This window comes from Oncorhynchus keta, chromosome 20 (assembly GCF_023373465.1).
Source record: "Oncorhynchus keta strain PuntledgeMale-10-30-2019 chromosome 20, Oket_V2, whole genome shotgun sequence".
Taxonomy (NCBI): Eukaryota; Metazoa; Chordata; class Actinopteri; order Salmoniformes; family Salmonidae; genus Oncorhynchus; species Oncorhynchus keta.
In genome coordinates, this window is record NC_068440.1 from 6,717,953 (window position 1) to 6,740,775 (window position 22,823).

General features: G+C 44.4%; 2 protein-coding genes across 5 annotated transcripts in view; one reads left to right on the forward strand and one right to left on the reverse strand.

The window, feature by feature from the left end:
- Positions 1–4,759, reverse strand: part of LOC118399226 (protein argonaute-4-like) — a 32,410-nt gene extending 27,651 nt beyond the window's left edge. For 2 of the 3 annotated variants that reach the window (XM_035795133.2, XM_035795130.2), the window contains exons 1-3: positions 4,553–4,759; positions 1,052–1,223; positions 502–622 (exon numbers count right to left, since the gene is read on the reverse strand). In XM_035795133.2, coding sequence (XP_035651026.1) covers positions 502–622; positions 1,052–1,223; positions 4,553–4,571 — 312 coding nt within the window. In that variant the 5' untranslated portion in view covers positions 4,572–4,759. Of the gene's footprint in view, positions 1–501; positions 623–1,051; positions 1,236–4,552 lie in introns of all 3 variants that reach the window. The other variant, XM_035795134.2, reaches the window with a different exon arrangement.
- A 562-nt stretch (positions 4,760–5,321) lies between these two features.
- Positions 5,322–22,010, forward strand: LOC118399227 (claspin-like). 2 transcript variants are annotated; one of them, XM_035795136.2, is made up of 23 exons: positions 5,322–5,595; positions 6,278–6,392; positions 6,692–7,050; positions 7,162–7,308; positions 7,534–7,669; positions 7,836–7,938; positions 9,260–9,819; positions 10,095–10,271; positions 10,463–10,617; positions 10,885–11,090; positions 13,343–13,395; positions 13,599–13,789; positions 15,647–16,265; positions 16,357–16,417; positions 17,275–17,341; positions 17,421–17,512; positions 18,009–18,167; positions 18,437–18,558; positions 18,686–18,816; positions 19,947–20,073; positions 20,197–20,273; positions 20,433–20,594; positions 21,621–22,010. In XM_035795136.2, the coding sequence occupies exons 1-23, from the start codon at positions 5,572–5,574 to the stop codon at positions 21,738–21,740; spliced, it is 3,963 nt and encodes a 1,320-aa protein (XP_035651029.1). In that variant the 5' UTR covers positions 5,322–5,571; the 3' UTR covers positions 21,741–22,010. The 2 variants fall into 2 exon arrangements, with proteins under 2 accessions (XP_035651029.1, XP_035651028.1); XM_035795135.2 differs by having other exon boundaries at positions 5,323–5,595; positions 17,272–17,341.
- Positions 22,011–22,823: the final 813 nt, after the last annotated feature.

Here is a 22,823-nt window from a genome sequence, read left to right on the forward strand (position 1 = left end):
GGTTTGAGTGTGTCAAGAACTGCAACGCTGCTGGGTTTTTCAAGCTCAATTAGTTTCCTGTGTGTATCAAGAATGGTCAAGAATGGTCCCACCACCCGAACAAATACAAACAAATACAGCCAACTTGATAACTATGGGAAGCATTGGAGTCAACATGGGCCAGCATCTCTGTGGAAAGGGCATGGACCTTATAGAGTCCATGCCCTGACGAATTGAGGCTGTTCGGAGGGCAAAACTTAATATTAGGAAGGCGTTCCTCATGTTTTGTACACATTAAACAAACTTGTCAAGGACTGGAAAACACAAATGATGACAATCGAGTTTGGGGCAAATCAATCGTGTGGTTCTGGATGGGGCAGGAAAAACACCTATCGAAACAAAGGCTATTCAAAACTCTTCCAGGAACTGATAGGGGTGCCTGGGAGGAGAAACAGACCCATTACATGGTCACAAAAACTAGAGGTGCCAGAGTCGTTAAGACCTTAAAAGACGATTGCTTACCCTGTCTCTCCCGATGGGTAGTGGATGGGCCGTGTACATGTTCCTCTTCCCGTCGTAGCCCGGCTGTCGATCACCAAAGATCTGCATCTTGAAGTGGCGAACCATTGTGTCCACTACCTCCCTGTGAGAGAGGGGGGAGAAATCATGAGATGGCCAGATAATGCATTCACACAGACAGTACTGCTTACAAAAAGAGCCGTCTCGACTGTCCTTCCCTATACATTCAAATTGTTCAAATAGGGTTTGGCCCGGGGTAGGTCGTCATCGTAAATAGGAAATTGTTCTTAACAGACTTGCCTAGTTAAAAGGTTAAATAAAAATAAACTTCCCACCGGCTGCTCTGTTAAAGACCCATTTTTATTTTCACACGTACAACTCACTTGAGTTTGACTTGTTTCACTGACAAATACACACTTCCATTCCCTCAACTCCACCCCCAAAAAATAAACCCTCAACGTATCAACTTAAGCTCCCCTCTCTCTGAAAATCCATTTCCACCTTCTAGTTCTCCTCAAAAAGAGACATTTCTCTCCTTCCCAGTTGTATTTACCTGTTAACCCTCCTTGGCCGTTTCTCAGGCTTGATGTCGATATCGTAGTGATAGACATCAATCTTGGGAATCTGCACCTGGAAGTGGTTGGCCAGCAGGCGGATGGGCTTCCCCACGGTGCCCATGCCAGGCCTCCGTGGGGGCTGGAAGAGGGAGGGCGGGGCCGGCGGGCCTATAGGGGGGTCCAAACACAGAAACACACACATTTGTTGGTTGATACATTCATTTCATATTCACTGTGTACCAAATGGAAGAAAACAGACAACAGTGAGGAGCTACCTGAACTTATTCAATAAGAAATGCTTGTTTTGTCTGTGGAGCAAAAATTGCTGCTACGGTGTGCTCTAACGAATAAGACCCTGTTAAAATGGCACTAAGAGGAAAGGACAAGTAAGTAGTAGTTAAGAGGCCTTTAGGGCTCAGACTAATTTGTTTGTTTTGGCAATGAGACTAAGCAGCACGGTGACCACTGGTGGGTGCAATTATTGGTACCTAAGCTATATGGATAGGATGCTCAGAAACTCATCAAAGCTGACCAACAAAAATTGGTCAGCTTTGAAGCCAGAACATAAACTGATGCACAGGGCTCGCCTCAGACAAAGAGCAGCACGTCAGACAGACGGCAGCAAGGCCAGATGAGGGTCTGCAGAGACAGCGGGGATTACCACTAGACACAACACAAACACTGCCTCGCCACACGTCTTATACAGGATGTGGCTCATACATTCAGTGTATATCCCACAACTTATTGTGTAGTCCTATTGTACCAAGCCCCAATACTGACTCACAGGCATGTAGTTAGCAATTTATACAGCCAATGAAAATGAGACAATTACTTGGGTGGATGTTGGGAAGTGAGATGCACCACTATTGTATACTTGTTTTACATTTCAATTGTCCTTGGTGTTAAAGACTATTACAAAATAGGGGGGACTATCCAATTTAACCTACCTACTCTGTAGACACTTAAAAAACGTTTGTCTTAGGCCTAGACATTCAAGATTCAGAACATAGAGGGAAAGGGGAGAGTTGAGTTTATCATGATTGAAGGCTGGGTGCAAGGGAGGGAGGGCAACGCTTACTGCTTTTGTCCTCTGCTTTCTAAAAACATCCTCATCCCCTCCTTAAAACACTCCACTCGCACCCGTCTTCTCACACCACGTCCCTGTAATAGTAACTGCGACGGGACCAACCACAACAGCCACAGGGATACACGGTGTGTGTGTGGGGTGTATAAAGGTGTGCATGTGCTGTAGGTAAGGTTCAGAGAGAGGGATCCCAGCAGGTGTAAGTCAGGTTGGGTCAACCCGACCTCACCCACTTTCACCAAGAACAGCACCGGATCTATATATAGCCCCCTCAGCTGCTGCCTCAGGGCAGTTGAGAGGGGCTGTCAGTGTGTCACTGTGTGATATGCCTGGACCCCTTCCGTGTCCTCAAACCTACACCAGATCCCTCCCTGAATGGGGGGTCTCACACTGGTACCTCAACTATGGATTCAAGTCTGCAGCAACAACCTGCAGGGCTTGGCTGGCTGTCACATGCACTTCAGGCAAATTGCCCCTGATCAAGCCCACTGCCCACGCAAATGAGAGCATTGTACATGGTCACGATGTGAGAATGCGGCTACATCGTGATTCTTTGGTGATCAAATCCAATCAGGGACAATCTAAAAAAAATAAAACAGCCAATTGGTTACCGTGGTTGCACTGCACCAAACGAGAATGCCATCAGAGAAAGCGGACCACTGCCAAAACTGCTGTCTGGTTATTTAATAAATGTGAGTAAATTACTGAGCATACCCAGCTTAAAATAAGGAGCACTGGTTGTTGACTAACTAACAGTCTAAATTGACATAAAAAAAAAGTCTGAAGAGTGACAGTGTGGCCAACAGTCTTAGGCCTAGCGGTTGGGAGTTCCAGGTAAAGGCAGTAGGTTAGGGTTCGTGGTGGTAACAGAAACAAAACCACCTTCAGTCATGGTCAACATACAGGCCCAATGACCATAAAACCTCCATGCTTTTACTCTGGTGCAAGTGAGAGACTGGGGAGGGACTTAAACCTGCAGACATGATGCACTGGGCTGATGAGTCAGTTAAACAATCATTGAAGCCTTCCAGTATACCATAAAATGCTAATTACTCCATTATATATGCCTAGGCATAAATGCCCAAGCTTGTGTATGGATGTAGCCATTGTGGCCATCAATTCCACCTAAAGTAACACTTAACATCTGCGTGGCAAACAGGAAATTGAGAAGAATGTATATGCTTGTGGTAGTAAACGACCGCATGGGTTTCATTGCTGGGGGAAAATTGTTTCTGTAAAGATCAGGCGACAAAAAGGCTGATAACTTGTTAATCGCTTTTAGGGGCGGCAGGGTAGCCTAGTGGTTAGAGCGTTGGACTAGTAACCGAAAGGTTGCAAGTTCAAATCCCCGAGCTGACAAGGTACAAATCTGTCATTCTGCCCCTGAACAGGCAGTTAACCCACTGTTCGGAGGCAGTCATTGAAAATAAGAATTTGTTCTTAACTGACTTGCTTAACTGACTTGTTTTTTAAATAAAGGTAAAATTTAAAAAATAAGGATAGGAATTCACACCAGCTGCATTAAAGTTATTTGTATATCAGGTGTGAAAGAACCAATTGGCAGTGCAGCATCTCGTACGTGATAGATAGCCTTTAAGTCAACTAGTAGCCATTGCGTCACAGTAAAAATGGTTTTGTTAAAGAGTACGTATGGAGTACACACGATCTATTCAAAAGCCAGGCTCCACTCCATGCATGCACGGGAGCATGATCATTTACCCCCAGGCGACCAAACCACTGACAGAAATCCAAGAAAGCATATCAACACGTTTTTAAAATAATGTACTGCTAACTAACAGTCGATGACATTTAAATATTTCAGCGTGAACAAAGACAGTGCTGCAGCATTGTAACGTTAGTTAGCGTCTCTCGTCACGTTCAATAGGTAGAAAGGAAGACAGCTAATTGTGCAATCGACACACTAACTACCAGGCTTCATATTAACATTTTCTAAAGCTATGTGGGCTTGAGGGCATACGTATTTCAACTGGAATCGTTTTAAACGCATCATAAAGCTGAAAAAAAGCGTGTTTGATGATGAAACGATAGGCTGGATAAGATACACGACACGGAAGGCATTGGTTAACCCCCCCCCCCACACACATACACACACACATACACACACACACACACTGCCGTCTAGCCCTAGTATCGAGCTGCGCGCTTCAGTTAGAAAACCAGCAGCCAAGATTGACGAAAACAATGTCTTGTCTTGCATAACATGTGTTCATCAAGCTGTAGTAGCCACGGTAAGAACCTGATCTCCGTTGTATTCATCTTACACGCGTTGGGCCTGATATGCTCGTTTGTTTTTTTTCTCTGTCGTCGAGGCCTACCAACAACCACGGTCCCCAGTTGAGCAATGAATAGGGGCACACTCTCCAGACACCGGATTCTCATATCATATTCTTACCGGGTCCGAGCGCTTCCATGGCCGAGGGCTCTCTCTCCGTCTCTGTCCCGGCCTGGCGGCTCCGTACCGACACTGAAATTGGGGGCGGTATCGCGAAGCTGAGGGGGGATAATTTAAGAAAGGGAATATAATGCGTAAATGTCCAGCAGTGTTGTGGATACGTTGTCTTCTGAGTGATTTAAAACAGATCCTGTAGATTTGGAAATGCGCATGCGCTAGGAGGTGCTTATAAATTCATTATGCGCTTGCGCAGCAGTATCAAAAGAACGCCACCCCATGTACAGTTACGGTTAGAACACTACTCCACCCAATTAGACAACATACATTTTTACTGTAAATGTGACTCATAATAAAACAGGTTACTAAGTCATAGTACAGTACTTAAAAGTAGCTGTATCTGACTTGTTTGTCATTAGACTATACATCATTTCATCCCCTATCTCCAAGTCATCTTGCTACATTTTCCCCAAACTCTTGTTTACCTTACCAGTTAAACACTCATTGTTATTTTGATTCCACTTACTTTTACTAACTCAGCTGGCAATATTTTCTTGACATTGCATTGAAAACAAAATGTACATTATCTGTGTTAGAAAATAAAATACTGTTTTTGTCCTGGAGTGGGGGGGTGGACATGTCTGGTCAGCTGTAGATTTACCAATCAAATGCTTCTGCTCTGTCATTGGCATGACCACCATCCAACGATTGGATGAGAGTGGATATCAATTGTGAGTATCATCCAATAGAAAAGCACAACGACAATAATTGACAGATGTGAGGATAGACTATCATTGTCAGCGCGCGAAAGATAAAACATGATAATTCAGAACAGGAACAAGCGGGAGGGAGAGAAAGCTAGCTAAAGGCGGATCAATAACACCATTCAAATTTATTAGGCAACATTTTTTATACCTATATTACTGTCTTGTGGTCGGAAAGAATACGGAAGTCTTGATTTCACGGTTTTAATGCAGGTTCACTCCAACTACACAAGTAAAAGGAGGATAAAGTAATTTAAGATGAGTGTGGTGATCTCGCAACAGGTAAGAAATGTATATTTTCAAATTGTTAGTTACATTAGCTAGCTACATACAATACATAGTTCAACACATTAAACCAACGTTAACTTGGTTAATTTTGACTAACTTTAGGTGGGGATTGAGTCCGCCATAACCCCATGCTAGTTAGCTCGCTAACTTCACCTGACTTTGTTACTGATTGAGTTGGATTAGCTAGCTAGCAATCCTCGTCCTTTGGCTAGTTTGATCGACTGTTTGTTAGACATTTGTATAGGGAAACAATGTGACTGTGTAACCAATTAACATTGTGTGAACTAAAAAAAACTATTCTAGCCAGTTTTCTATGTTCTGTGTAACATTAGCCACTATTGAATGTCCAGCTGGCTAACTACGGTAACCGTATGCTCTTTGTGGCAGCTGAGAGAGAAGGCGCCACAACAGCCATTTGGCGACCCAACATTGAACCACAGACAAGCATCACATTTAAGCAAGCAAGATCATTCACCTAAATTTACAATAGTTTTTTTTCTTCACATTTCAATTTTTCTATGTTTACGTCAGTTATACTTATGTCTTGTCACTAGAAAGAAGAAGACCAAGAAGACCATTATTATTTTGTAGGAAAGAGAGAAGGGCATCGTCACCAGCATGGTTCCCTCAAACAACATAAACATTTGGTGAATTTCTGACCCCCCCCTCTGTCCAGGCACTGGAGCTCCCTGCTGAGGAACCAGTAGCCGAGAGTGATTCAGACAGCGGGATGGGCTCACCAGTGGAGGAGATTGCTTCTAAAATGATTACCAATACTGTCGACTCGCAAGGTACAGTGACACAACATGGTTGATCAGTGGCTAAACAGACCACCTGACCAGAGCCCCCTTTTAATGTAAATAGGCTGCTCTGGACTGGGCCGCTTGCTTCTTGATAAGAAACAATAGATTGTCTAGTCTTTGACTTTAGACAATCCAATCATTGAAGCAAACTACGGTACTTGGCTGTTCAACTACCAATGCAAACTAACCTACTTACTTTAGTAGGAAATACTTTGCTTTGTGACGTAAACGGAATGCCACCTTTCCTGCATTTAGTCATTAAGATGGCTTGTAATATTTTTCCCCAGATTCAGATGATGACATCACAGTGAACCGGCGGTCCAGTTGTCGGAAGGCCCTGAGAGACAGTGATAGCGAGGAGGTTGTGCCTGAGATAGCAGAGGCTTTGGTCCTATCAGCATCCAGCGGGGATGAGATGGAGACTGCTGAGGAAGAGGTCAAAAGGGCAGAATTAAAGAGCAAGAAGATATCCCGGATAGCCCCTATCGACAGTGATGGCAGCACGCCAGAGGAGGAGGAAGAGCTGGTCAAAAAGGATGTGAAACTGAAGGAAGGGAAGAGGGAGAAGAGCCAGAGACACAGAGGGAAGAAAGAGAAGCGCCGCAATGCTGTGGAGCGACTGAAGAACAAAGAGAGACCTGAAGAGGTGAGAGGTTGTGTTATAGTGACAGTGTAAAATTCAGAGTTTTGATACAAAGTAAAGACTATTTTTCTAATGAAGTAAAGACTCCTTTTCCCGTCACTCTCTGTTTTGTAGGAGACCCCTTTGCCCCGTGCTCTGAATGACAGCGGCTGTCTCCTTGGTGACAATGACCTATATGATGCTGGTCTCGATGATGATGAAGAGGAAGAGTCTCTGGACGCCATCAAAGCAGCAGTAAAGCAGAAATCCAAGAAGCACAAGGTAAGAGCAACATTTTAAAAGTCCTATCTGTAGTTCAGGAGTAGGTGTGAGGTCACTAAAAAGCAAGCGTATGCCAGAAACAAATCACCCAGGATAACTTTTTGAATGTGAAGTGGTTTGTGAGTTCATTTGAATTTGACTAATCTTACATAGCTTTGTGTCTGTATATTGTGCTGTGCAGGCAGACGATGTGTATCAGAACTGGGCTTTGTATCTTTTCCTCAGGAGCCTTTATTTGATGATGATGATGAGGGAGATGATGAGGCTGGACCGAAACGGCGTCCCCAGGAGAGAAAGGCAGCTCGGGCTAGCAAGGAGGCCATGAAGCACCTGCACAGTGAGACCCAGAGGCTGGTCCGAGGTCAGTTTGTTCTTACGTGCATATTACAATAGCGTGTCCCTATACGGAGTGCATTGCCCGTGTTCCAATATGCTTTGTTTCTACATGGCTTGCTATACACTTTTCCTGTGTAGCTTCTATTGTCCAACTCAGTGCTTCTTGTTGCATGTTCTTAATTCCTTTGCAGAATCCACATGCGGGCTGCCCTACCACATGCCTGAGCCCAAAAGCATCGACCAGTTCTTCAAGAGGAGAGCCCGACCTGAGGGTTCTGCTATGGCACTACTGAAGTGGGAAGACATTTATCTACCAGGATTTCTTTACTTCTACCTGCTTTGTCTTTGCAATTACTGAACTATGCTCATCTAGTTTTGTCCAAATAATTTAAAGGGGCAATCTGATATACACATTGATTCTTTAAGAATATAACTTATAAATGCTTCATGAGGTTGGTTCAGCTGTCGTACCCTATCAGAACCCAAAATAGCTTGTTTAACTCCTTTGTGAACAATATCATTGTAAACAAATACTGTATAGTCTCAAAACATAGTTAAAACTATAATTGCATATAGATGTGGGGGGGGGGATCAATACAGTTACATATCGCAATATTATTTCCGGTGATATTATATCGATAGTTTGACTCCAATAACAACAACATACAGTGGGGCAAAAAAGTATTTAGTCAGCAACCAATTATGCAAGTTCTCCCACTTAAAAAGATGAGAGAGGCCTGTAATTTTCATCATAGGTACACTTCAACTATGACAGACAAAATTAGAAAAAAAATCCAGAAAATCACATTGTAGGATTTTGAATGAATTTATTTGCAAATTATGGTGGCAAATAAGTATTGGGTTGATGTCGGGTGATTGTGGAGGCCAGGTCATCTGATGCAGCACTCGATCGCTCTCCTTCTTGGTCAAATAGCCCTTACACAGCCTGGAGGTGTGTTTGGTCATTGTCCTGTTGACAGTCCCACTAAGTGCAATCCAGATGGTATGGCGTATAACTGCAGAATGCTCTGGTAGCCATGCAGGTTGATTGTGCCTTGACTTCTAAATAAATCACAGACATTGTCACCAGCAAAGCACCATCACACCATCTCCAGCTCCATACTGCATCGCGCCAGCCAGATTTTGTAACAATGCGCAAGGCTCAATATAGCTCCGCATTGACGTGATTGGTTGATGGTAGTTGGGGACAGGAGGTATAAACACACACTCACTTCCTTGACAACTTCCTTCACAACAGCTCTGCTTAACAGCTCTGCACTGCTCCGCGAAGAAGTATGAATGCCCTGACTTCTGTAGAGGCCGTATCCCTGTAAATGCTGCACGGCCAATGCGGACGTCGTATTGACCATGCATTGCCTTTTAGTATCGTGATAATATGGTATCGTGAGGTCCCGGGTAATTCTCTGATCTAATAGGTGGGGTCAGTCCTTGCATCCATATCGCTGTCTATGAATTTGAATTGTTACATTTCTCCTGCCCTATCCCGTAGCTTTTTACCAAAACAGTGGCGGGGATTCCATTTTGTTATTGTTTGAACTCCATATTGCCCCTTTTTAAGCATATAAACCCCTTTTATTTGTATTTATTTTTTAAGGTCTGCCAAGTATCAGGACTTGATAAAGGAGGCAACCCCAACACCTCCTCCCCCCAACCCACCCAAGGAGTCCCAACAGCCCTCAGCCTCCCTGGACCCACCCTCCACCCAGACCCAAGCTCTCTCCCAGCCAACGGCCACTTCCTCCCCACACCAGGAGAACCACCGCAGGGCAGGGGAGACCTCTCCAACCCAGGAGCTCGACGACAATGAATTCCCACTACCTGAACTGGCCGCCATTATGCAGGGGGCTAATATTTCAGTGTTTGGTGGTGCTGAAATTCCACCACCAGAGTATATGGAGGCTGGACCCCCAGAGCAGAACCAGGCAGATCCCTCTGACTCCCAAGCCCAGGAGATGGAGGCAAAGGCAGGGGATTGGGAGGGAGCTCAGCCGCTACCTGCTAGAGCCAGCGTGGACCCCATAGCACCACCAGTCAGAAAACTCAAGAAGGACAGGCTGGCCAGACTGAGGGAGCTGGGGGTGGAGCCCCCGCCTGTCCCCAAACTGTGTGCTGACGATGGGTCCTTTGATCTAGAGCCCCTTCAAGTTAACTCAGGTGAGAGCACCACAGCAAATGTTCAGCTCCATAAGGTCAGAGCTCTATAGCGCATTATTTTCCAAATGGTGGGTTTGGGTTTAAAGCCTTGTGTTTAGATGCATGCTTTTGTACATTTCATGTGGCACACAAAAGGATTTTGGTGGGTCACAACACAAGCACACTGTATTGTGGCGAAATGGGTGAGCTTGAATTGATTGGGTTGAGAAGAAACCCAGTCAATTTGCTTGTCATGTATGGTCCTCTGTCGTTAACCTGTTTGTTTCCCCCCTCAGGCGTGGAGGCGTTGAAGGAGCGTTTCCTACGTCACGTCCAGCCTGTGGCCCAGCCCAGAGGGGAACGCACCGTGCAGCTCAGCGTCATCTGTAAAGACAGCAACGAAGAACTCCACCAAAACACTGTCACCACCACCATCAGGGAAGGGGAGGAGGAGGCTGCACACACCGCGCCTGGTACAAACACACACACACGTTCTCTCTAAACCTCCACACACACACACTCGCTAGAGAGGCATCCCATACAATGCATAATAAGCCAATTTCCTGAAATCCACCGCCACACACACATTTCCAAATGTCTTAATTTCTCTGTCCACTGGCAGCAATATTCTTTCCTAACCAGCCTGGTTTCACCCTTTCCTCAGGTGAGAAGCTGACCGACCTGAAGTCCCGTTTACAGCAGGCCATGGCCGTAAAGAGACGGGAGGATCGAGAACGCAAGGCTGCCCTCCATCGCCTAGACAACGAGGACTGTGGCGAGGAAGAGGAAGAGGAAATGACGGATTCCGAGGGGGAAGAGGTAAGAGTGGATTGGCGGCTTTGACCTTCTACCTCCATCCACCGCACCTGCCTCAGGCAGTCTTGGGTTGCGTGTCAGTGCTTTCCGTACACTTTTCGCAGTGATGCTCCGCGATGGGAACCTACACATTGAAGACCAAAGCATTTTTAAGTGGAAAAATTAGAATAAGGGTAATAGAGGGAATGTCTTGTCCAATTAATGGTAATGGAACCATTAATTGTGTTTGTGTGTTTTCGGAGTTTGTCAAAAACCTATTTCTCTCCACAGGGTGTAGATGAGCTACTGGGTGGTGATGCTGATGGCGAGGATGAGGATGACGACCAGGATGATGATCAGGAGGAGGGCAGTGAGGCACAGAGGGGTGTGAGGAGCCCCTCCCTGTTAAGATTAAAGGGTCCCTCTCCCACACCAGACATGCTCAACACAGACGGAACCCTCATGCTGTTTGCGAGCAGTTCCTGCTCGCGCACGGGGTATGTGTGTGTGGCGCTGATATATGGGAGTCTCGGCGACGTAAATAGGCTGACAATACGTGGCCTTTAGATTGCAGGCCTGCATAAGGCAAAGTAGAATGCGAGGTAGTGCTCCATGTCGTTGGTCATGGGCAGCCTTGTTGTGTGGAGAAGGAAGTGCTGTCTATATTCAAGTGTCCAGATGTCAGTGTCCTCGACTCATTCTCGACTGTACTGGATTCAAGCAATGTATTGAAAAAGTGTAAGTCAGCCAATTAATATTAGCAGCAGATATGCACAGGCTTTTTCAGCAATGGGAAGATAGTGCCTCACCTGGCACACCAGCTGGTGAGCTACCGGGTAGCACGCGATGCGTGTGGGCAGATGGGCTCCGTTTGCAATTATACACTTCATTTCTGTTAATGTCATTTACTTAGGCACAATCTGTCAGTCAAATAAAAATCGGGATCGGATCCTAATGACACTTCAACTCGTCTGTGTTTGCGCATCACCTTGCATGTGTGCAAGACGAGTGGTCAGGTGCTCAAAGAAGAGAGCGAGACAGTCAGACATCGATCACACCGACCGCGTCATTGCGCAAAATGGTACGCGGCGTCATCTGGTTGTGTGTGCAACCAAAGTTCGACATTCACCTTCTGCTAGCATTTTCTGTCAAGCCCTCTACACATACAGTTTGATGCATAGGTTCAATAAATCCAGCGTACGCACCACACAGAACGCACTGCAACTGCCTCTGCATCGCAGCGGTACAAGGCACATGCAGTGTTCAAATGGACATCAATGTACTTCTGGTGTACCAAAATAGATGCACTGTCTGTGCGATTAAGACATTACTTTTTTTAAACGATTAATGTTTTTTTTTTTTTTTTTTTTTATCAATTATTTTTGACGAAATGAATGATCTTTTGGATTTTAATTTGTAGCCTTGCTCAACCTTTCCCCACTGCATTTCTTAGCCAGGTTCTGTAGCCGAGTCTCTCTCTTTTCCTTAGAGAAAATGGCTTCATTCTAGCTCTTACCGTTCAAAAGATATGATCGGTAATACAAGCGTATTTGTTTTTCTATCGTGCATTTTGCATTTAAAAAAAATTGTGTTCTAAAATTAGGCGACTGGGGGACTGGACCGTTAACCGTTTTATTAGGCTACACACTTGTTCATTCATTATACCTCATTAGCTAGCTATCGCTAACAACCTGGGGGCGCGCTCAGCAGGACACAACGTTTTGGAACGTTGCTAGAAATATGCTATGGAGAACAAACATGCCTCTGATGTATTGAATCATAATAAAATATATTTTAAAAAGTATATATTAATGGAATTTCTATCTTCAACATTCAAGAATGTTTTTCAACTTACGGTTTCCCAGGTAACATTACCAGTAGCCTATAATGGAAACATTTGGTGGCACAGAAAGGAAATGGGATAGCACACAAGTTATTGACAAAATTCCTCTTGCCATTACACTGACTGAGCAAATAACTTTTATTTTGAGTTCATTTGGACCCAGTGACTCCCGACTTGAGAGCTTGGACCAGGACTCCCGACTTGAGAGCTTGGACCAGGACTCCCGACTTGAGAGCTTGGACCAGGACTCCCGACTTGAGAGCTTGGACCAGGACTCCCGACTTGAGAGCTTGGACCAGGACTCCCGACTTGAGAGCTTGGACCAGGACTCACTGGGACTCAGATTTAAGCCATAGGGACTTGGGCCTCGATTCGGACTCAAGGTTTTGTGATTTGACTAAATCACTGGGCGAAACAGTCATTAGCTCCCATTCTACTTTTGGACATCTGAACCGGTTCATAACAATGGCAGTGACGGAGGTGCAACCCATAGTACTTTAGGAGACCATCTGGTGATCTGTGACCAGCTCGCTCTCGCAGAGCAAGATAATTATCACCTGGCCAAATAATTCTATATTGTTATGGTTGTCATATTTCTGCTATTGGGAGAGAATAGGATGTTCTTCCCGAAAAAGTTGGTAGGACAAGGCTATGTATGTTTGTGCACATAGAAGTCAGTGGTTTATGTTTACTATAGGTTAATGAGGCAATACTAGACCATCCATTATTCAAATGACACAAATGTGACAGACTGAATGATATTTTAGTCAAAATGACTAAGACTAGACTACATTTAAAATAGAGTACCGAAATGAACAGTGGTGTACGTTAAATGTGTATACTGAGTGAGTTAGTATGTGTGTGTTATCTCTCCCTCCAAGTTGTGACATTTTGTCTTTCTTACAGGGATGGTGTAAAGAGGACAGGGCCCGGTGGTCAAGACAGTTACACAAAGATGGGTGAGTAGACTGAACATCTCACTTTCATAGTAAATTATCATAACTATGCTACTTCATAAAATACTCTCAAATCCTTGATGCAATCAGGTGTCTCTTTTCCGTTCTAGGTTAAAAAATAGTGGGGGGCGGGCTTATGGTAATGAAAAAGAGAAGTTTCACTGGTAAAATTGTTTTGCAAGTTGTATGTCACTTTTCTACTACAGAGGAAGAAGATTCTCTGTCCCTGGCCAAGGACAACAGTCACAACAGTAGTTTTGAGCTGCTGGGCTCCATGCTGCCGTCCTACCAGCCGGTCAACCGCAGCACCACAGGAGGCAGGGGCCTGTCAGCCAGAACCTTTCGCTCCCCCTCACCCTGCTTCTTCAGACCCAGCTTCCTGGGATCTGCCTCCAAGGTGAGACGCTGACCGTTCAGGGGGGTTTAGATCCTGTATGTCTAGGGCACAGTGTTTTCCTTACCACTGTATGACAGTGTCAGAAGAGAGCCAATCGGAACCACACAGACCCAAGTATGCATGTCTCCTAGTAATGCATGCGTTATGTGAATTCAATCAGGGACCGCGGAACGATTTTGACCGGGGGGTGCAGTGACCTATGTGTGCTTGCCAATTTGTTTTCATTGGGCATCATAGTAAAGACTAATTTAACTGTAAAAAAAATTATTGTATTTTAAGGTGTCATGAACACAACCAGGCATGATGTTTCATCTGATGAACCACCTTTCCATCACGTCCACTGTGATGGAAACAGGAAGTTTCGGGACCGTTAAAAAAAAAAAAAAAAACCGCTGACAGATCATTTGTTTGTTCAACATGTGATCTTTGTCGGTAAAATTCATTACGTGAGAAATGGTGGTGGAAACGCCTTTGAGCCAGTATTGATATAATAACCATCATATGAAAGTAAACTATGGTGTGTATGTGTGGTCCTCCCACTACTAACTCAGTTTATTAGGCTACTGATGAAATAAGTTATGATGAATCTCACAGGGTGGCGAAGGTGGATGGTGACGAGCTCGATGCCCCCTTTCAATAAATAGCGAGGGTCTTATTCTGGTGACATGGTGATCGACGCTTGACTGCCATTTGACAATCTAAAAATCATTATCCATAATAAGCTAGTCTCATCGTGTGACCTAGCCTACCCACAATGTGTCTGCGAGCTGTTGGCTAGAGCGCACGTGCAAAGTCCACAGTAAGCACATTTGACTATTTAACGCCATGGTTTTTGGGACAAAACTATCGGTCGAGTTGAAAATGCGATGGAAAGACATTGAACTTTTTTCTCCTCTGTTTAAAAAAAATATATTTGTTATTTTTTTAACGCCGAACGTTCAGCGACTATTAGGCACACGTTGCCTGAATTCATTGATGCCTCCACTGCTGTTCGCATGCGTCACTGTCCCAGACAGTCGTCTCGGTCTACTTTCACCCCTGTTTTAGCGAGGGGGGGAATTCTGCATATCATTTCCAACATTTTGTAGGCTATTTGTTGACCGACTTAGGCCTGCAGCTACTATTCTCTCATTACTTGTTGCCTTAGGAGACAAAAAATCAGAGCTCACCAGAACAATGTAATACATTAATAGAATGGCTGTATCAGTAATAGTCCTAAACCTAATCCAGTTGACATTGGTAAAGTTTTGTCTTCCATTTCGACTCACAGAGCAAGGATGTGTAGCGACCGGGGCAAGCCTGCAATAGCCTAACTCTAATACAAATGTAAAAACATCGAAAGATTTTCCCTTCAAAATGTCTAAATGAAGTAGGTTCCACCGGTTTCAAGGAAACGAAAAGCTGTGAAAACGATCCAACATGAATCTGATTTAGATTTCAGTTTGTCCTGGAAGCATATGTTTATGTAGTTGAAATAGCCTACTGTCAGCTTTTGTCACTGACAAAGACGGGGACCGTGCTAACTGTGCATTCTCGTTCTCTCAAGATGCTGAAAGAAAGTCATATTTCTCCACTCCTATTCTCAAGGCTAAATTAACATTTGTTGTATCATTTTACTTCAGGAAATACCATTATATTAGGCAACATGTGAGAGTAATAGCCCTACAGTCAGTGTCTATATTTCAGGCTACGTTTAGGCTAAAACTTCTGTGTCCAAATGTGTATTTTTAGTTCAGATGAGCAGCAGCATGTTTATTGTTAAGTTAGGATTCAGAAAGGCAGTTTCTATAAATGTTGAGACGGACTTCTTTGAGACTCATCCCCAGTATCTCATCCCCCTCTCTCTCCATCCCACAGAGCTCAGGGAAACTCTCAGAGCCCTCTCTCTCGCTGCCCGTAGAGGACTCTCAGGACCTGTATGCTCCCCCCTCCCCCGGCGAGTCTTCTGGCCCCCTGGGGGCCCCGTCCCAGGGTCGCTTCTCTCTGGAGGAGGACTCCCAGCTTTTGGATGCCGACGGCTTCCTCAACGTGGGGCCCCGCACTGGCCCCCCGCGCTCCCACAAGAGGCAGCTCCTACTGGCCAGCCTGGATGAGAACGCTATGGACGCTAACATGGGGGAGCTGTTAGGAATGTGCTCTGGGGGGTTCGGGACTGCCAGAGAGGGCGGAGTGGGGGGGCTTGGGGCCTCGCAGGAGGATGAATTGTTAGGGCTGTGTTCTGGAATGTTCCCTACCACACAGACGGAGGGAGCGATGGAGAGGAAGAGCGAGGGAGGAGTTAGAGGGCTGGGGGCGACCCAGGAGGATGAGCTGCTGGGGCTGTGTTCGGGAGTGTTCCCCACCGCACAGGCAGAAAGGGAGAAGGAGGGAGCGGAAGGGAGGAAGAGGGAGGAAGCCAAGATGGAGTTGGAAATGGACCGAGACGATGACATGGATCAGCTGCTCGGCCTCTGCTCTGGGAAGTTTACTACTCAAGGTAAGCGTGTCTCCCAAGTACTGGGTGTACGTCTGGGTGATTGGGTGTAATAATGTATTGGTTCCATTCCTCTCAATCTCTCTCCGTATAGGTGTCTCCCCCTTGCGATCCAACTCTAGCTACGCCCCACACTCTTCAACTGCGGAAGACCGGTAAAAACAGCTAGGCTAATATTTTTTTAAACGCAGACAATCACTGACTCCAGACATTTAAAATGGAATTCAACAATATTGAATGTAGTGAACTTATTAGGAAATAAACTAAATGTATTGTAATTTATTAGAAAGTTCATTTATTTGTCCAAGTTAATAAGACAAAATGTAGTAATTTGTATTTTCCTGCACAGGAATATACCACTGTCTGTGTGTTGTGTGGTGCTCGTATGTCTAGTCTATGCTCTGTGCAGCCATTAGCGATAATGCTAATGATAACCTTCTGCTCTACTGGTAGATTGAAAGGCTTTTCCAAAAACCTTCTCAATTAAATGTTAACTACAAAGTAGCCTGGCAGAATGATATCATGATTATTTGCATTAAACCAACCATAATTTATTTTGCTACAGAAACACTGCCAACCGAACAACGCTTTCTGGCTGGTGTGCACATGCATTAAAAACTGTGCACTACACCTACAATTCAACATTTCTTAGATTTTACCAGACCTCAAGTTTTCTCCTGATGTAGTTTGAACATTGTTGTGGACTTAGAACATCCCATTCTTGTTTTTCTATTTTTTAAAGTGATTTTGAGGGTGAAAACCTGGGGGGAAAAGGATTTTTGAGAGAGAAAATAACAAAATCAGGCAAAAAATTAAACTGATTTGATAGGGCCCTGATATTGTATCTGATGACTAATTTACCTTCTCGGTATCAAAGTTTATTCAATTCCGTAACGGAGTACTATGTTATACTTCTTGTACTTACCACTATGATATGCTCAGGCTATACATTGAAAGAAATCTACAAATGTATCCCCGTAAGGCTAAATGCTGTTCTGTGCTGTTTCAGAAGAACGAGACTGGCGGAAGAGGATTGTGAGTTTCGACTTTTGTCAGACGTGGAGAGCCAGAGTGAGCAGGTAAGACACACGCGATCGCACCTTTTGCATTGATGGCGTATACCCCAATCAGTTTAACTCCTTCCTCCTTTCCTTCCAGGAAGACCATGATGGCGACGAGGATGACGAGAACGAGGTGGAGGAGGAGGAGAGGGAGGCTGTGTTTGCACCCCGGCAAGGAAAGAAGAAAATGTACGTAGAGAACTGTTCCTGAATGATGAACTTACACAGCTCAAGTTTGTCACATGCACAAGTACAGTGAAATGTGTTTGGTGCTTGCTTTTTCCTGACAATGCAGTTATAATAAATATCAGTAGTACTATAAAGATAGAGGTTTAAGTTAAGACGTCTGTTGGGTTTCCTTGACGGTAGAGCCTATTAAAAGATGAGCTCAAAGACTGCATAGCACAGAAGGCATGTTTTGCTTTGGCAAAGAGGATATGGGATTGATTTATTTTTATAGTATTTAAGACAACATAGTGCCTCTACATTCACCTATACCTTAGTCTGTCAATATAGCTTTAGATCTTAGGATGAGTGTCTGTCGAATGTCCTATTTTTGAAAATGAACTCAATTGCACAAACTGTAAACTCCTTTTAATGTATCAGAATGCGGTTTGCACACAGAAGGATAGTTCAAGCCCACTTTGTATTCATGTCGTCTGGTTGTGGTTTCCGCTCTCTGCAGGCACATGGCAGAGTTTGTGGACTCTGAGGCTGAGCTCTCAGGTAGTGATGTGGGCAGTGAGGATGAGGATGACGGTGAGAATGAATATGAGGAGGAGGAGCTGCTGGACGAGCTGCCGTCTGATGAAGAGCTGCAGGACCAGGTCAACAAGATCCACATGTATGTACTGACACAAATACCCCCACCCTCAAAAAATAGCATTCTAAATACCTCGGAAACAAAAACAAAAATCTTAAGAACTTCTATACTCAATACTATTACTATTGGGTTACCTTAACAAAGCACAATGTGCTTTATCTTCATAGGTAATGTTTGGTAGTAGAGAAGTTTAATTTGTTCATTTTTATTGGAAAAGGCAACCGATCATATGGCGTCTGTGTGGAAGAAAAATGTTACCCTAAAGCTTAGTGTAACCCGCTCGTCTACAGGAAACAGGTCCTTGACGACGACAAGCGGCGACTGCGGCTGTACCAAGAGCGTTACCTAGCCGACGGGGACCTGCACTCAGACGGCCCGGGCCGAGCTCGCCGCTTCCGCTGGAAGAACATAGGTGGGTGTGTCCTGAGTTGGCGTCCTCCTTCGACAGATCTCCTGCTTTTCTGTTCCACAAGCTTTATTCAACAGTCGTGTTTTAACCCAATGCTGTCTCTGTTTTTGTGGTGCTTTTCTCTCTTTAGACGATGGCTTTGACATGGACGGAATGGGGGCAGAGGGGGAGGAAGATGAGGAGGAGGAGGAAGAGCTGGACCAGGCAGAGCTGCAGAGGAGGAAAGAGAGGCTGGAGAGGGAGCAGTGGCTACGAGAACAGGTACACTTCATGTACAAAAGTATGTGGACACTCCTTCAAATTAGTGGCTTCGGGCTATTAGAGCCACACCCGTTGCTGACCGGGCTATAAAATTGAGCACACCGCCATGCAATCTCCACAGACAAACATTGGCAGTAGAATGACCTTACTGAAGAGTACAGTGACTTTCAACGAGGCACCGTCATAGGATGCCACCATTCCAACAAGTCAGTTCATCAAATGTCTGCCCTGCTAGAGCTGCCCCGGTCAACTGTAAGTGCTGTTATTGTGAAGTGGAAATGTCTAAGACCAACAACGGCTCAGCCGCGAAGTGGTAGGCCACACAAGCTCACAGAACGGATCCTCCGAGTGCTGACGCGCATAAAAATCGTCTGTCCTCAGTTTTAACACTCACTACCGAGTTCCAAACTGTCTCTGGAAGCAACGTCAGCACAAGAACTGTTCGTCAGGAGCTTCATGAAATGGGTTTCCGTGGCCGAGCAGCTGCACATTAGCCTAATATCACCATGTGCAATGCCAAGCGTTGCCTGGAGCAGTGGAACCGCTTTCTCTGGTGTGATGAATCACGTGTCACCTTCTGGCAGTCAGGACTAATCTGGGTTTGGAGGATTCCAGGAGAACGTGATTATGCCCCAATGCATAGTGCCAACAAGTTTAGTGGAGGAGGAATAATAGTCTGTGGCTGTTTTTCATGTTTCGGGCTAGGCCCAATAGTTCCTGTGAAGGGAAATCTGAACGCTACAGCACACAATGACATTCTAGATGATTCTGTGCCTCCTACTTTGTGGCAACGGTTTGGCGAATGCCCTTTCCTGTTTCAGCATGACAATGCCCCCGTGCGAGCCATGCTTAATCGCCCAACCGATACTTGGTCATGTAGTGTATGTATAGCATATGGGAGTGTGTCGAACACTTGGTGTGTGTCATTCTATTCTGTCAGGGGAAACTCACTAGGAACCAAATGGAATGTAACAGGGAGGCACCTACTTGAATTTCTCCAATAAACTCATATTCGTTGCGAACCGTTTTCCTACGGTTTGGACTAATGATTACTCCCCTGGTTTGTATCCTATGTAGTGTGTGTGTGTGTGTGGTGTCTCATGTTTGTCTAACACCCTTTGACGTTCTAGTCGGATGCTAAGGCCAAGAAAGGGGAGGACTTTGACATGGACGAGGAGGAGGAGAAGATTGGCGAGGAGGACAGCCAGTTCATGAAGCTGGCCAAGAAACTGACCGCCAAGAAACTACAGAAGAAAGGTGAGCTGATGTACAAGAGATGGGAGATAAAATATATAAGAAAGATGACTGCGAATTTCTCAAGTTACGTTTTGTAACCCTCCCCATATCTCAATCCCTCAGCCTCTCTGTTTTGTTTTCCAGAGCTGCCTGTTGCACCCCAGGCGGACAGAGAATTCCCAGCTCAGAACCCCTTCCAGAGACCTTCTCAACCCACCATGGTCAGTACTTTCCTCATACTAGTCTGGACTTGAAGTCACCCTCTCTCCTCTAGTGTGACACTTATGATTTTCACTGTTGTGTAATCGGATCCTTCTAAGAATCTTTACTAGATGACTATGACCGTTTCACCTCCATTTAACCTTTGAACCCCACCTCAGGTGAAGAGGGGCTCGTTGCTCAGCCAGCCCCGCTCGGTCCTGCAGAAGCTGGCCTGTATCTCCGAGGGGAACCCGCTAGCCCCCCGCAACACCCGAGGGTTCGTCTTCCAAAGCCTATCGCCAGAGAAAGAGGCCTCGGCTGCAGAAGCCCCCAAAAAACAGGCAGGTCCAACCATAGAGAGAAAATATAATGGTGCTATATGTAACCCTGTGGGCCTAACGCACATAGTTGGATGATAGTTGGTCAGTATTGTGGCTACAACCGTGTGTAGTGTTTCAGTAAACATGTTTTTTTTTTCTTGAAAGCCTCTCTCCATTCCCAACAGTTTTTTTTTTTCTTTTTTTTTCTGTAGAATAAAAACATCCATTACACATTTTAAGAGTTTCTTCTCTACAACTTGTGACGGTTTGGTCATTACTGTACTTGTAATTCTAATCATGGGACTTTGGACTGTAGTGTAGTACCGATGTCTGACCATAGGGTGGTGCCAAAAGCCCAAGCTGTCAATGTTTCCCTGGTAAAAAACTGTGTTAGTGCAGTCTTTGTTTGACTTGAACCATTGCTTGCTCTTATCCATACCTTTGTTTTTTTACTATGTTTACATATACTGCAACTGGGTTTTTAGCTGAAAATGTGTACAGCATGACATAATCCAAACTGGATCTGTGTGGAATATCTATATTATTGCATGTATAATCTCTGAACCGATCAGAGAAGACTCAGCGTCAACATGAAATTGTATTTTATCTCAGGGCATTGACATTGTCTTTTTAAAATTGACTCAAATTTGTATTCGTCATGATGACATTTTAATTACAATTAAAATGATGCCGGATCATGCTAACCAGGTTAAGACTTTTGGGGAGTTCTGTTTTAAACTGAGGCGTAATTGATGTTTTTAAATAGCTGTAGTACTGCTCCGACTCATACAGACGTCCACAAACACAGCTGGACATGTATAATTTTTAATGGGACTCCACGCTGGCGCCAAAATCTCCCAAATAATTACATTCCAGTAAGAAATTAAGAATCCCGAAATCTGAATATTATCGTCATGGGGCGTTTGCTTCTAACGTGGTGGAGAGTTTGTTGACAAGCTCTGTATATCTCTGACAAGTTTTGGTCCATTATTTTAGCAACAGGAGTCATTTCCGATATTTAACTCTGAATATCTCTTTATTTCGCAGATGAAGAAGAGGGGACAAATCCAGGTTTTGGCCCCGGCTGCTAAGCGGCCATGTCGAGAAAACAACGCACCAGCAGCCAAAGGACCCCAAAGAAGTATTTTCTGTTACCTGGAGAACTGAGGTGCCTGACAATTGTGCCTGATGTGCCAATCATACACACATCCAGAGTGTGTACTACCTTGTAAAATCTGGTGTCAACAACATTCACACTTTCTCCGGGACCCCATTGACTCTTTTGGACACTTGATTGTGTCCTACTTAATTTGTGTCCTGAATCTTTTTTTTTCTTTTTTTTATCATGTAAATAGAATGGGTTTGATTTTATAATTTTTTTTCAGATTTTTAAATGTACTTGTTTTAAGTTTGTAAATTAAAGCGTATTTTACCACATGCTCTAATATCTGTTTTATCCTGGTGTGTTCTATTCTACTCACATGCAGGTTGCTTGTAGGTACATTGAGGTACAGCGCCTTCAAAGTATTCCTACCCCTTGACTTATTCCCCATTTTGTTGCTGCAGCCTATTTTCAAAATGGATGAAATAGAATTTTCTCTCCCATTTACACACGACCCCATAATGACAAAGTGCAAACATGTTTTTAGAAACGTTTGCAAATTTTATTGAAAATGAAATGCAGAAGTCTAATTTTACATAATTATTCACACCCCTGAGTCATATATGTTAAAATCCCATTTGGCAGCGAATTACAGTGATGTCTTTTGGGGTACGTCTAAGATTTGCACACCTAGATTGTAAAATATTTCCCTTTTTTTTTTTTTGTCGAGCTCTGTCAAATTGGTTGTTGATCATTTTAGTAAAAACTGTAGATTGGCCTCGGGAATATTCACTTGTCTTTTAGGTTATTGTCCTGCTGAAAGATCCCATTTTATTGGTCACATGCACATGGTTAGAGGGTGTAGCGAAATGCTTTTGCTTCTAGTTCCGACAGTGCAGTAATATCAAACAAGTAATCTAACAATTCCCCAACAACTACCTAATTAATACACGCAAATTTAAAGGGGTGAATGAGAAAATGTATAAATGGATGAGCGATGGCCGAGCGGCATAGGCAAGGTGCAATAGATATTAAATACAGCATATACATATGAGTAATGTAAGATATGTAAACAATTTAAAGTGACTAAAACAAAACGACTGCATAGTTTCCTTAGGACTCGAAGCGAGGCGACCATCTCTGTCTGT

What these genes read in the sequence shown, in the direction of transcription:
- LOC118399227 (XM_035795135.2), top strand. Translation starts at nt 5,572, where the DNA reads ATGAGTGTGGTGATCTCGCAACAG. An exon ending in TCCTGGGATCTGCCTCCAAG is followed by an intron (nt 13,790 to 15,646) that starts GTGAGACGCTGA and finishes TCCATCCCACAG; the next exon opens with AGCTCAGGGAAACTCTCAGA. An exon ending in GACCTTCTCAACCCACCATG is followed by an intron (nt 20,274 to 20,432) that starts GTCAGTACTTTC and finishes ACCCCACCTCAG; the next exon opens with GTGAAGAGGGGCTCGTTGCT.